Here is a 14091-nt window from a genome sequence, read left to right as displayed (position 1 = left end):
TGTTATTTGCTGAATTCTTTCTTCAAGAATACTGGAGTTGTTCTAATGAAGTACCACACACACAAGATCGTTTTGAAGACCATGAGACCGCAAACATGTTTTGAAATTTTTAAGTACTTTGAAACTTTGAAATATTTTCAAGTAAATTCCATTATCCAAAGACCAACATTTCATATCTCCAAGGTGGCTGGTTTATTGGCCACATTTCCACCTATGTGGAAAGTGCTGAGAGAGAAGCTCCTTTAAATGCCTGCAACCTAAACCCTGCCTCCAGCAGTCTGAAATACCACAGTGAGTGTCCCATAAGACAACACCAGTTGTGTGTGTGTGATAGTTCCAAACACTGTAGCATTCTAGCATAAAACCCCTCCCCAAAGCAGCCAGATTCTGCTGGGCAAGCTGAGGCAGTGGGGAGAACCATCCTATTTAGCAGTACTGTCACAGAATAGTAGCTGGTGGTAAAAAGTTGTCCTGAATAAAAAAAAACTATGGATGAACTTTTTCTTACTTTTTTCTTCTTTTTTTTTTTTTTTTTTTTTTTTTTTTAATGATGTGAAATAAAGAATTGTGCTTGAAACTGTGCTATGGGTGTATCTCCTTGCTCTGAATACATAGTGGCTGCAAGGGCTCTGAAGTGCCAAGAAACTCTTGTTTAAACCAAACACTTTGAGGACTGGAAAGACCTGGGGCATAGCTTAACTATGCTGTACAAAATGTAGCAATTTAAAAAATAACAGTAATTTCAAAAGCCAAAAGAGGACCTTGCTTCAAAATCATGCTGACAACATCCCAGTGACATAAATATTGCAGCTCTGTAACTTCCATCCTCAGTTACCTACAAATAACTACTTTGTCCAAACAATTTAGCAAGGCCCCTGCTATTTCACTTCATAAAATATGTTATATTGAATACAATTCAGATTCACTATTTATGTACAATCAATATTAAACTGTAAAAGGCAAGGAATCCTGAACTGACACCAAACACAGTAAACATTCTACAATTATGTCAAGTAAATCTTACCACTCCCTGTGGTTTGATTTCAATACAAATTAATCACACATATTTCAAACTCCTCTTTTTTAACTTCTGTTAGGCTTTCCCACTCTGACCCACTCCAACTACACCTCATGGCTCTTGCTTCCATACACTTCCCATGGTCCCTAAAGCCAGAAATGATTATATAATTTAGGACTGTCAGTGAGCCAGAGAAACATGCACAGTATCCCCCCCTTAGCCACAGCAACACTTATGAACAGGCTGGACATTCAAAAAAGCCCCATTTCCAGTTTTCTATGTTTCCAGAAATAAAAATATTATTTACTCTAGTTGAAACTTTTTCATTAAGGCAAGGCATAACTATTCTTCAAGGTTTCAGATGCACTTAAAGGTATATGCTACATTGATTCTTCATAAAAAGTCAGGCACCTTAATGCCTAACAGCATTGCTGCATCACAGCACACAAAGCACAATAAATAACCTTAAAACTACACAACTGGTCAATGCATAGAGAGCCAATATTTAATGGAAAATATACTCTTTCATATAGGAATTCTTCTGGGTTGCTTGCTGGCAAGCAGTAATGTGGTCTTATTGGAAATAGTGACAAAAAAACAGATATAGGTTTTTCAAAGGGGAGGAAAAGTGACATAAAGACAAAATTTCCATCTGAAACAAACAAAAAAAAAAACAACAAAACAAAACAAAAAAACCAAAAACAAACAAACAAACAAACCCAAACAAACAAAAAAAAAACCAAAAAAAAAAAAAAAAACCACCAAAAAAAAACACCAAAAAAAAAAAAACCAAAAAAAAACCAAACCAGACATTTATACTCAGATGTTTACTCCTGATTGATTCAACAGAATAACAACGCTCTGGGTTCTTTCCTGTATTTGACAGCTGGGCATCATCCCATAAACACAAGCTCCATATAGCTTTAATAGTTACAGGAGTAAAAAAAAAAAAGATATGTTAAAAAGATTACTTGATCCTGCAAACTTGATGCAAATCTGGTTATTTGTTAAGATTACTTAACTCACTAAATGAATTATAGTTTCAGATTTTTTTTATTTCTATAAATCTGAGAGGTATATTACAGAAATACACAAGCAATCTGATTGATCAGTCATAAACTATTTAGAGTCTATAGAGAGAAAGAGAAATGACAATTTTAGCATGGAGAAGCCAGATTCTCACAGCTTACTACGAAGAACAAAAAAAGGATCATGAACTAGTGGTATTTTAAGAAACTGTTACAGATGGCATTTTAGAAGTAGTGAAGAGGAAATATCTAAACAAAGGATTTCTGTGAGGGAGGAAAAAAAATAAGCAAACAAATAAAGAAATAAAAGTGGCTTTGTCAGTTTGTGCTTCTTATCCCCAAACACCTGTCTGTCAACCCACCACTGCTTTATACACTTCTCCCTCTACAACCCTTTCTACTCCTGTTTTAAGCCAGAAGAGTCCACAAGTGCAATATCACACTGTTTACTTAAATAAACAAGTGAGCCACAGAAGGAGCTTCAAATTTCACAGCACAAGCAGAAGTGAAAAACAGATGCTGAAGATGAACTGAAAATACAAAGCAACATTAGAAATACGGAAGTGCAGCTGAAACTTTAGAAAGAAAGAAAAGGAAATCCCCCCACACACCATTGAAATTGTACTTTAGAGACCAAAGGAAGTTTAAAAAGCAAACATACTCATGAATTGGCAAGTATTTTCAGCTGAAGAATAGTACAATGAACTTTTCATCTTATTTGACAATAAGAGTTCCACAAACAAGACACTAAGTGTCCCATGATCACTAAGTGGTGATGAAAGAGGCAGGATGAACTGAAACAGCAGAAAAGATAAAGAGAATAATACATACTTCAAGGTGGATGTCTTTGGTATGCAAGGAGACAAAAGCACATATATATATGTTTACACACAGGCACATGCAAGGAGAGAGCAAGTCTGGCTAGGATACAGAATGAGCAGAGAAAACCAACTATTTTCTGAAGAACACTTGCAAAGTTAAACAAATATCCAGCTCATCTCTTAATCCAGAAATAATAATGTAAAAATAACCACTGATACCCATAATCTATTGTGAGTGTTTTCCAATTTGAAGCATAAATCAAAATAAATCAAATAAAATACTAATCAGAAATGAGGCATATTAGATCCACAATGTATGCAGGCTTCAGTGGCTTAGCATTTCCTAAGCCTGGATGACAGCATATTTGTTTACTCACAGTATTATGGAAGAGTCATCTACTGAAGGTCAAAGCTAGGCAGATGTGCAAGGATTCAGAATGAATAACCAAGAACCCAGCATTTCATGTCAACTTTTCTGCCACAGCAAAGGAAATTATCTCAACAGAAGTCCTCTTTCATTTTTGTGCCAGGTAAAAAATTAATCCCTTTTGCATTACCACTTTGCATTTTTTGCAGCTGTAGTTCCTCACAGCAGTTGTTGTGAGAAGGTAGGAACACACCATAAAGATCTACCACATAATTTGAACTATATGCAAAAAGAATATTAATATATTAACAGTTAAGGAGAGATTTAGATAAGGGCTATATAAAAGACCTATTTTTAGCCTGAATACTTTAAACATGCTTAAATATACTGTGTAGAGCAAGGTACTGTTGTGTTGCAATTACAAACATATGCTAGGGTTTTGTATTCAGAAATTTCACCAACAGCTTGAAAAACAAATAACCAACATGCCTCAAGCTGCTGTACTACTGAACTCATGTAGAACTTATTAAAGCCTGTTGTGAAAAATCGTTAGTATGCATGTAAGTAACCAGCCAAAGTCCAAGGCAGCAGTTAACCACCCCCTTCAATGATGAGAAAGTTCAGGAGTCACTGACTCCCTCCTGCTCCCACACACAGATGTGCTTTTTTTGGCTTTCTACCTCAGTGCTGTTTGAAAGGAAGGTGGAAGATAAGCCTGTCTGAACTGACATGCCAGGGGTTTCTGTAGGACTGGTCCTGAGCAGTTTATTGGGAAGCCAGAAGCAAATACAGCCAATCAATTATGGGGGAAAGGTGCACTCATAAATACAGAGCAAGCAGGGAACAGTGGAAGATGCTGACTGTCAAGGAGGCAGCCACTCAAAAAACACAACACCAACACACATATGTGTGAAATTCTTTTTTATTCACTTTCTTGTGATGAGTGATGCTGGGGTTTATTATCAGTAAAAAGCTGATGTGCTCTTACAAATACACAAATACACCCTACAGGTGTAATTTTCAATATTCTTTGCCCAGCAGTGCAAAGAAACCATTTTCTTTACCAGCAAAGTATCACAGTCCTGAGTTGGACCAAGGAATTGCTGACATGTCTGGAGCCAGATACTGGAGGCAAGAATGACTTCAGGAAAGCCAGCATCTCCTACAGCAAACACAGAGCTGCCTTCAAACCACGACTGCCCAAAGCAAAACCACTCCTTGGGAGAGGATAGAAAACAGTGAGTCTCTTGCAGCAGGTATTTGTCTTGTTTCTTAATATGAAGGACACACTTATACCACATTTGAGAACAGGTAAAAATAAGAGTACAAAGTGGCTAGAAAACTTTCAGAGTAGCACATATCTTAATTCTCTTAGTCTACCTAAAACAACACTAAAAGGACTTCAGGAAGAGTGATGAGCAACATTCTAACTGACAAAAACACACTGTTCTGAAATGGATAAATATGTTTTTGTATGTATTCTTCTGTGTGCAACGTATATCCCCTTAAATTTCCCAATTTAAACTGTAGAACCAGAAGGACAAAAACTCTGCAGCAATTGTAATAGTTTTGTGGCAAAGACAGATTCAAGATAATTTTTTATGTGTTCTAGTCACCAAAAAGCAGTAGTTTTACCTCTTGATATTAAGCAATGCCCAAGGTATCCCAGTGGGAGTGTTGAAAGCAGGTAGCAGTTTCTCTCCAAGCTCCACTGCCTTTTTTCGGAAAACCTGAAAGTTAAGAAGAAACCAAGTGTTGGAAAATGCATTGTTGCTCCAAATTAATTTTGCTAGTGTCATTATTGAGCACATGGCACAATCCATCTCAGCACAATGAAGCATCCCTGCTCCTTTGGAGTGATGTCAAAGGAACGAAGCAGCATCTAAAAAGTTTCAGCTTTCATTTCAAAAACATGAAGCAGAAAGACCCCAAATGCTTACCATATGCCCACAAGAATGACAGACAATTTAACAAGAGGAACTTTTATGTCCAGGTAAATAGTTAAAAAGCTGGAAAAAAGAGGATTTTGCTTTCCTTCAACTGCCAGCTCAGCTCAGGTTACATTAACCTTACTGTTTGTGCACTCAGTGCTCTACTAAGAGAGTTTTTAATTAGAAGCAATATTGTTCCAACTTAAATATAGAAACCTATTTAGTGATTTCAATATGTGGATGTTCAAGGCCTATTTGCTTGGAATTACACTGGGATCTTGCGCAACACTGAAAGGGATTATCCCAGGTGTAGTAGTCAAAATAGCAAAGTCACCTTCATTGTTCTCTCTTTCTAATAATGGTTCCTTTCAATTCATTTTTTTCTCCTCAGACATATTTATGATGGATTTGTATTTATTTATGTATTAGAAATCAGTTTGTACACCTGATGCACCTTGTGGTGCAGCCATGCATACATGTTTATGTGAGTATATAAAGACATTTGCTGGGCAAAACAAGGTAATGAAGAATTTCCTTCCACAAAAATAAAATACAATTTGTAAAATACCACTTTCTAAAAGCAACAGTGAATAAAAGCTTTTATTATTGAAAAATGTGTTATCAGGAGTGAATATAAAAGTCTGGGACAATCATGTTACCATAAAGAAGCTCCAGACTAACCCATCCCATGGTCTCTCCATACAATATAGATCTCAAGATTTCTGTGGCAACAGTCCAAGATTTAGAATTACAGTAAAAGATACTTTGAGGGAGGTTAAGTAATTTCAAGCCAAATTATCTCTGGAGTCAGAAAACTTTCTTGAATGGATTGCACACAAGTGCAGAGAGAAACTTGAAGCAAAGCAGCAGGGAAAACAATTTGCTGGGAAATCCCTTCATAATCTATGATATTTCTGACTTCCCCATTTTCCAATTATGTGGATTCTGATGAGAATTAGTTATGGATTTGTGATCTTTATCCAGCACATAATTCAGCCTTCCCAAGGGTGAAAGCCTTGGTGAACACTTAGAAACAGTTGGTGCAGAACATAATCACCTCTTAGCAGATTTCCTTGGCAGGAGCAGTGGACAATAACCCAACCAGAGCACACAAGCTTTCCCCTGTTTCACAGCCACGTTTTTCATCTTGGTCTGCTGAAGCCAAACCTATCCTTTGCTCTTTTAGCACAAGAGAGGACTCCCTCAGCCTTTCACAGCATATGGTATGACCAACTCATCAGTCTCTGCCCTGAAACATTGAAGTACTGACAGGAGAGTGGCTACAATCATCCTCCTAAGCCATGGGCACACCAGGACCTTGATACTCTGTAGAAGCATCTGCTGCACAGCATAAATCCCCTACCTTAAGGAATACTTAAATGGGCTAGATAGATATCTTATGGAATGTTGTTAAAGGTGCCATATGTATTATTTTAAGATGTTTTTGTAAGGACAAGAAGATATTTCCCCTTCAAAACACACACACTCAACCATAGCAAGAGACAGCAAGGCTCAGTACCTGCTGTACCTTGCAGACTGCATCAAGCCTTCATTGTTAAAAAGATTACATGTAAGCTCAGAATGAGATCTTTTATAATAATTGCTTCTGGACAAAAATGTGAGATTTTAGCATCTTAATTTGATGAAGAGCTTTACTTTCAAATTTTTCTACCAACTCTAATATATTTCTAAAATTCTACTGTATTTATTTTATACATAAACAATACAAATTCTCTCAGAATAAAAATTGCCTACTTGATGGAAATGCCACAAGCAATGCCTATCAAAAAATAAGCAGGAGATACAAAGCAGTAAGTACTGTTCCACGTACGGCTATAGAAGGAAAAGGTAATTCAGTCCTGACAAAACTATCGCCCTGAACACCAACATTAGAATACACAGTAAAGCCAGACATTCTAACTTCTTTCTTGTCCAAAATGCACCTATTCCAATGCACTAAACAATTTTCATAGTAGGCAATTAGGAAAAAAGAATTTAAGGATATTTTTAAACCATTGTAAAATTATGAAACAAGTGCTGAGGTGAAGATGCGCTTCTTGTTTATATGAGAATTTCAACATGGATATTACTAATGCATGCTGGTGATTTCCCTTTCCCTTCCAAAGTTAAAAATAAACTATGGACATGGTCTAATTTTATCTCTAAGTCTAATTTAACTTAGCTGAACAAATGACTGGTAAATCACTGTCTATGAAGTAGAACAGCGTAGACAATAATGGCAAGACTACAACAACACTGAATGACTGAGTACAATAAATTGTAGCCTCGTGCAGTAAAATTATACTCTTTCAGCAAGGGTAAAAGGGTGAAAAAAAAAATAAAGGAACCACTTTATTTCTCAATTTGCAATTTTAACAGTTAATAATAGGAAAAGCAGGTGGTGCAATTACTGCACATCACCCACAACGTTCACTGTATTTTTCTTCTGCAGAAATTTACAGCATTGGACAAGAAATAAATATTGTGCTGGGTAAGATATTTTTTGGGGGTAATAAAAATAAATAAACAATAGAAACATCTACTTACTATTTCTACTTCTGAATCAAATTTCAACTTTTGCCAAACCCCGATCCTTCCCCACCACCACCCAGTAAAGTGATTGTTTGGTAAGCACAAACTGACAGCCATTACCAAGAAGCACAAAACAAAGGCAGAAATGACAGAGCACGAAAATGAGAGACATTATATATAATAAAGGAAAACATCTAAAGCAAAATTTCCCATCCCGGTGGTTATCTTTAGAACCTCAAGGACCTTTCCTGGCTTTTCCTCATGAATGCTCATCCAGCAGTAATGAAAGATTATTTACATGAAGTTCTCTAACTGGGTCAGACCTGGGAGAAGCTGTCAGGCCCATAGCTGAACCCACCCTTCACTCTGTGCTTAGTTTAAGTATTTACCTACAAATATAAAAGTCTACAAAGCACTCCTGAGGCCTCCATCACTTTCTCCAATGCTTTATCATTGCTAGACAGCGTACTTTTTAAAGAAGGGGGACTGTGGAGTTATTTATCTGGCATATCAGCAGTGCCTTTACCAGGTGGTGCACTGAGTAAACCACACTGCCATCAATCCCTTCTTTTAAATTGAGGATTTACAGCAAAGTACTATGATCACCTTTAAAGAACAATGAAGGCACTAAAATTTTCACTGATATTTAACGCAGCTAAATGCCATCCTACAACAAAGAAAATTATTCTAAGTGAAGCACTGTGGTTCAGGAAAGAAAATGATAATTGACACCACCTACAAATACAGGATCAGTATTTAAAATTAAAAAGCTGGGCATGGTACACAGTGCTTTCTCAAGGATTTCTCTTCAACCTAATATTCGGTAGTAGCCAGACTTTGGATATGAAATAATTCTCTTTTTAAACTCAAAGGTGTTTCTTATATTTTTTAAAAGTATAATTCTGATTCTTACTGTGTGAAGGTCCTGTGTAAGATGGACTCCTCTGTGAAATAAATGAGATTCCTTCACATTCTGCAGTCCTACTTAAAATCAGCACCAAAGCAGATTAGATACTTACTATAATCATACAATAGATTATACAGAAGACAGCATTACCATATTTTCTATTTCAATCTCTGTTTATATTATTAGGCCGTGAATTGTGAAAATAAGCTTAAGGCTAATAAAAAAGCACCTTCATTGTCCTTTGAGTTACCAATCTTGAGTTCCTTGCAAACAAAGTCACAGCAGACCACCACCATTACTCCAAGCCAGCAATTCTTTGGACAACATTTAAGTAAACACGGGTAGGTAAACAAGGAATCCACCTCACTGAACATACTTATCTTTGCTTTTACACTCTGTTCATTCCATAGGCAACACACACACCAAGCCAGGGAACAAGACATTATTTTCTCACTCATTAGACAGCCTTAAATATCTCTTAAATACATGTAAGTATTTTTGGTCTTCATAAGGGAGAAAAAACTAAGAGATACATCCATAACTGTGATGCTCATGTTAGAACATCCAGTACCACAATCAATCAGATCTTGCAGACTCTTCCGTCCATTAACAAATTTTATTAAGGAAAAGAGTGTTCCCACAGAGAAACAAGGCTCTGCCTGCAAAGATGCAACCACAGGGCAAAGACCAGACCTGTCATCTGGTGAGCACTGGCTTTCATTATAGTGCAAGAATGTTATCTCCTCTGGATAAACAAAAATGTTTCCTCTGGCTGGAATGACAAATCCCTTTGAAAATGTCAGATTACCTCATTGTAGTTTTAATTGCTATTGCTAATCAGGAAGAAAAGGAAGCACAGGAAACAAATATCTTAGAATTGCGTATGTGGCACATCTAATTTTAAAAAAGGTATAACATGGTACAGCATCATAAATTAAAGAACAGCCAGAATTCTGCCTTAAGAAGTCCTCCATATAAAGGCAACCAGAAGTTAACATTTAACACCAAAGGAAGGAATAATGTATTTTAATCTTTTTTTCAATTGACAAAAACATTTTCTCAACATTTCTAATTCTATCAAATAAAGCACTTCTTATTTTTGTTTTTATATTTACAGATAAAAACTGACAAGTCACTAAATGAGATTTATTGCTTTCTTTCCTGTACCTGACTGCTTTTCCCAGTAGGGTAAGGAATGAATATTTCAGTGCAAAAGCAGAAAACAAGAGCAGAAAAATGAACAGGGACAGGCCGCTTTCCTGCTCTTCAGAACACTGAATAGAATCCTCTCAGCATAACAAATGTTGATTTGGGTTCAAAGTGATCTGCTAACAAAAAAGAACTCTCTCAGAACAACTTGTTCCAATACTTTCTTTGCTGAAAGACAATCTAGGATTTTTGCTGTATTTACATTTGTTTTATTTTCACAATGCTAGAAATGCTACAAAAATTGAGGTACTACACCTGACAGAACAGAATACTTGAAACAGGGTAAGCTGAATTCTGCCACTATCTGCAATACCAAGTGATACCACACCTAACTGCCATATTATTTGAAACCATTTCCTATAACACATTTTCAGTGTTTATGACAGCTGGATAAATTACCCAGATGCTGCTGTTAATTCATCAGCAAGTAGTGCTTTTACAATTACTGTCACCTTGACACTAGCAGGTGGCTGTGAGTTCTATTTTATTCAGTCCTCACTTCCAGCTGAGTTCAAACCCTTTATGAATATTCTGTGCTAAAAAGTGAGGAGACAATTAATAACATTTCTGGAAACAAGCATTGTAATGAGTCACATCAGTGTGATCATCAGTGCCAACAGAAGAACCCAAATGGCCTTCAAAGAGGACTTTCACAGCTGTAGAAGTATTTTTGTACATCTAGATCCACAGGTGTCAAGAGTGTGTTTTGAGCATTTTCCCCAGGAAACAGACTGTGTTTAATTTCCCAGCTCTGGGCCAGCCCTGGTCCTGCTGGACTTGAGTGTTTGAAATGCCACTCCAACATGAGCCCACCTCAAGCCCAGGACTGCATCCAGTCTCAAGTTTTCCTACCAGGATACAGAAGAGGGGGACAGTGCATTCAAAACAAATGGCTCCACTTGAGGCTACACCTACAGTAGTGAAAGATCAGGCAGAGCTGATGGCACACACTGACACCAGTCAGCATCACACCTCGCATTCTGAGTTTTGGGAAGGCTTTCCAGTTTGCAAGTGTAACATCAAACCCAAAGCACATCTGCCCATCTCTACAACTCTTCTCAAGCTTCTGAAAGCAGTGATTGTAGAAATATGCAAATGATTTACTGGAGAGATTCAGGCAGCTTGTGGTATCTGTGAGCAACCATTCACCTGCAAACTGCAAGAATAACGCGTGTCTTTTTCACAACTTGAGGAAGTAACAAACATAAGTAAGCTTTTAGATTTGTACTGCCCTTTCCAGAATAATCCAGTATGCTGGTCACCAGCTTGTAGAAGAAAGTTCACATAAAAAACCTGCTTGTTTCATAAATTAGATTTTTAAAAAATTAATTAAATCCCTTCTTTTATTCAATTAGCTTTTTTTTTTTTTTTTTTTTTTTTTTTTTTTTTTTTTTTTTGTTATGCTTTCACTGGCAGCAAGAAAATTAATTTTCTTTTCTAGCTGACTGCTGTACCAAAGAAGTCACATAGTACCATGAAGAGTATCCTCTCTGTGGAAAAGATTGTAGAGAACTTAATCGAATGGAAGTAACTGGATTAGTGAGAGATTTCCAGATTTCATTCAAATGCATGCAGCAAAAGCACAAACCCCCTCATGTTATCAGAAGTAGCTAACGCATGTAATTACTTCAGTTATTTTTTAACTAAAGAATTTCTAAGTAGATATACTGTGTTTGAAAATCTTATTTTAGAAAGGCCAGAATTAAATGGTACAAGCTGTCAAAAAAGAGTGCAAGTCATAAACCAAAGAAATAGTAATGTACAATAAGTTTTCCATATCTTACTTGCACTTTAAAACTTTAAAATGAAGACAGGAATTACTAGATAGCTACAGAATTTAAAAAAAAAACCACAGAAGAAGACTTTGTTCCTGTTATAGTTGGTTATTTTCTTTTGTACAATTCATGTGTATTTAGGATTGCTTACAAAGACAAACTCCAAGAACCATTTAAGAGGAAGAACTTTCAGATCACAGGAGAAAAAGCAACTGCTCATTTATCTACTAATGTCAAAAAGAATAAGTTTTTTTTAAGCTTATGTATACTCGAACAATTAGAAGCTTAGCTACAACCCACTAGCACTGGAAAGCTTATGAGCCAACCATTTAATAATATCCCTGCTGCAATAATTCAAGAAAAGGCCGTGATGAATGCAGCAAACAAACTGCAATGATTGCCTGTAATAACAAAAGGAATTTGTTACTTACAAAAGCCTTTGAGAATTCCTCACCCCAGACTCAGGGCAGCTTTAATTTTTCAGGAGGTGCTATAAGCAGCATGCACAAAGAGCAATGAGTTGGATTCACTGCACATGTATGGATTAACTGAGCACTGGCACCTGGCTCCTCAGGCCCCAAATACAGGTAAACAAGGCTCACACCTGCAAAAATTGTGCTCAAATCTTAAGACTCTGAAATACCACACCACCCCAAATACATAAATTATGAAACAGCTCAGTGCCAGCAAGTCAAAGATTTGGGATGCCCACTTTGTATCAGCAACAAAAAGCCTGGAACTGCAGGTCCCCAGTCAAATAAAGCATTTGTTTCAAGCAAGGACAGATGGCATGCTAACAGGCATTAAAAGTGTCAGCAGCCATGATGGAGGACTGAGCCCACATCTAAGAGCTAGTGGAAGTTTTAAATCTCTATTTTTACACACATAAGAAGAAGGGGATTTTAACCCGCTCCATATGAATTAACACTATGGTATGTCTTGCTTTGAACAACAGGCACCACTCTAAGACACTATACAATTGTACAGCTAAAGTACGAACAGATACTGGCATGAAAAAAATCTCCTTCCCAAGGCCCCTCTTTTTGTCCCCAACAAAATAAGCCCTCTTCAACCTGTAGAAGTCCAATATTCATATGTTTGGATGCTGGTGAGAGGCACTGCCAGCTCTAGAAGCAACTTGTAGACTAACACCAGGCAAGGATGTCAAGAGTACAGAATTTGTCATATATTCAGTAGTCAGGTCTTCTACAGTTCAGGAAGATGATACATGTATTTGAAAGTATATTGAATGTAAGTGAATGCAACTGAAATTAAAAATATGGCATATAAAATGGAAACTCATTTTATTGTGAAGTGATACAGAAAACATCTGGATTTCATCTTAAGGGGTTGGTGTTTTTCCTGATTAAGAAAACAGCTGCCTTAGTAAAATTACTCATATCCAGCAGTAACGAAGAGTATCTTTTAGTTCAATTCTTCTGTTAAGCCACAAGCATCTGCTTCCTAATTTTCTTTTTATTTAATCTTCTGTACCCAGCTCAAGTGCTGTAACAACAAATTTAAATAGCTGCCTCATTTTATATCTTGCAAGCTATCATGACTAAACAAAGAACAGCACTTTGCATATGAAACTTTCCTTTCAAGCAGGTGACCATTGAGAGGTGATTTGTAACACCATCTGTGTGAAAGCAGGGGGTGGGGTGGAGGAGCCTAATAAACTGCATAGGGAATCAATAATTACATCCTCAATGCAGCATAAAGTGCTTTCAGAAGATTCATTGCTAGGTTTGTAAATTTGACTGTATATTTTAATTCCAATACCATTAAGTGATTTAGAGTGATGCCTTCACTCTAAACTACACTCCTAGACCACGGTGGCACAGAAAATGCTAAAATCACTCTGTGTACATAAAGGGAATTCTATTTTCTTTTTAATGGTAACTCAGCAGCAAATAGGGAGCTGTTTGTTTCAGCCAATGTTATGTGACACTTGCAAGTTTCTTCCAGGCATTAATGGCAAGAGTTTTAAATGGTGGTTATCAAATATACAAGTATAACAATGTGAACAGGATACCAAAGGTGCCTACTTTATTTGTTCTTCCATTCATTTTTTTCCTAACTTCATTTACTCACTTTAATATTTTACTTCAATACCAGAACAACAGCTTAATAAAATTACTCTCATTAGTTTGAATCAAAAAGGTCCTTGGACAAAAGGGCCCAAGACTCATGGTCTCCCATATTCTGCCTTCTCCCTTGAACCAACCACTAGCAAACCTCAGCCCACTGAGCAAATGCAAAAAAGTAACTACTCCTTCTTTTTGCTCTGTTTGCCCTCAAAAAGATGGTCTTCCTCAAGTACTACATAGTCTTAAAATACTTGCACTGATGTCAGATTAAGTCAGGTACTTGTATTGCCTCATCTAGAGGCTGGTTGTCAAATGGTTAAAATTTACACTGACTTGTCCTTAGGTGAGGTAGCTTAGAGCAGCAGTTCTCCAGGAAGCTCAGGGTTGGCTCTTTCTGGAGTTACTCCCATTGC

General features: G+C 36.8%; 1 protein-coding gene across 1 annotated transcript in view; it reads right to left on the bottom strand.

The window, feature by feature from the left end:
• The window catches only part of MAN1A1 (mannosidase alpha class 1A member 1), a 141121-nt gene that overhangs the window by 57061 nt on the left and 69969 nt on the right, over positions 1-14091 (bottom strand). The window contains exon 5 of the mRNA XM_083856889.1: positions 4870-4964. Within this exon, the coding sequence (XP_083713015.1) occupies positions 4870-4964 (95 nt within the window). The remainder of the gene's footprint in view (positions 1-4869; positions 4965-14091) is intronic.

The sequence above is a fragment of the Zosterops lateralis genome, assembly GCF_965231275.1.
Source record: "Zosterops lateralis genome assembly, chromosome: 3".
Lineage (NCBI taxonomy): Eukaryota > Metazoa > Chordata > Aves > Passeriformes > Zosteropidae > Zosterops > Zosterops lateralis.
Note: the sequence above shows the minus strand (reverse complement) of the source record. Positions and strands in the feature narration are given on the sequence as shown.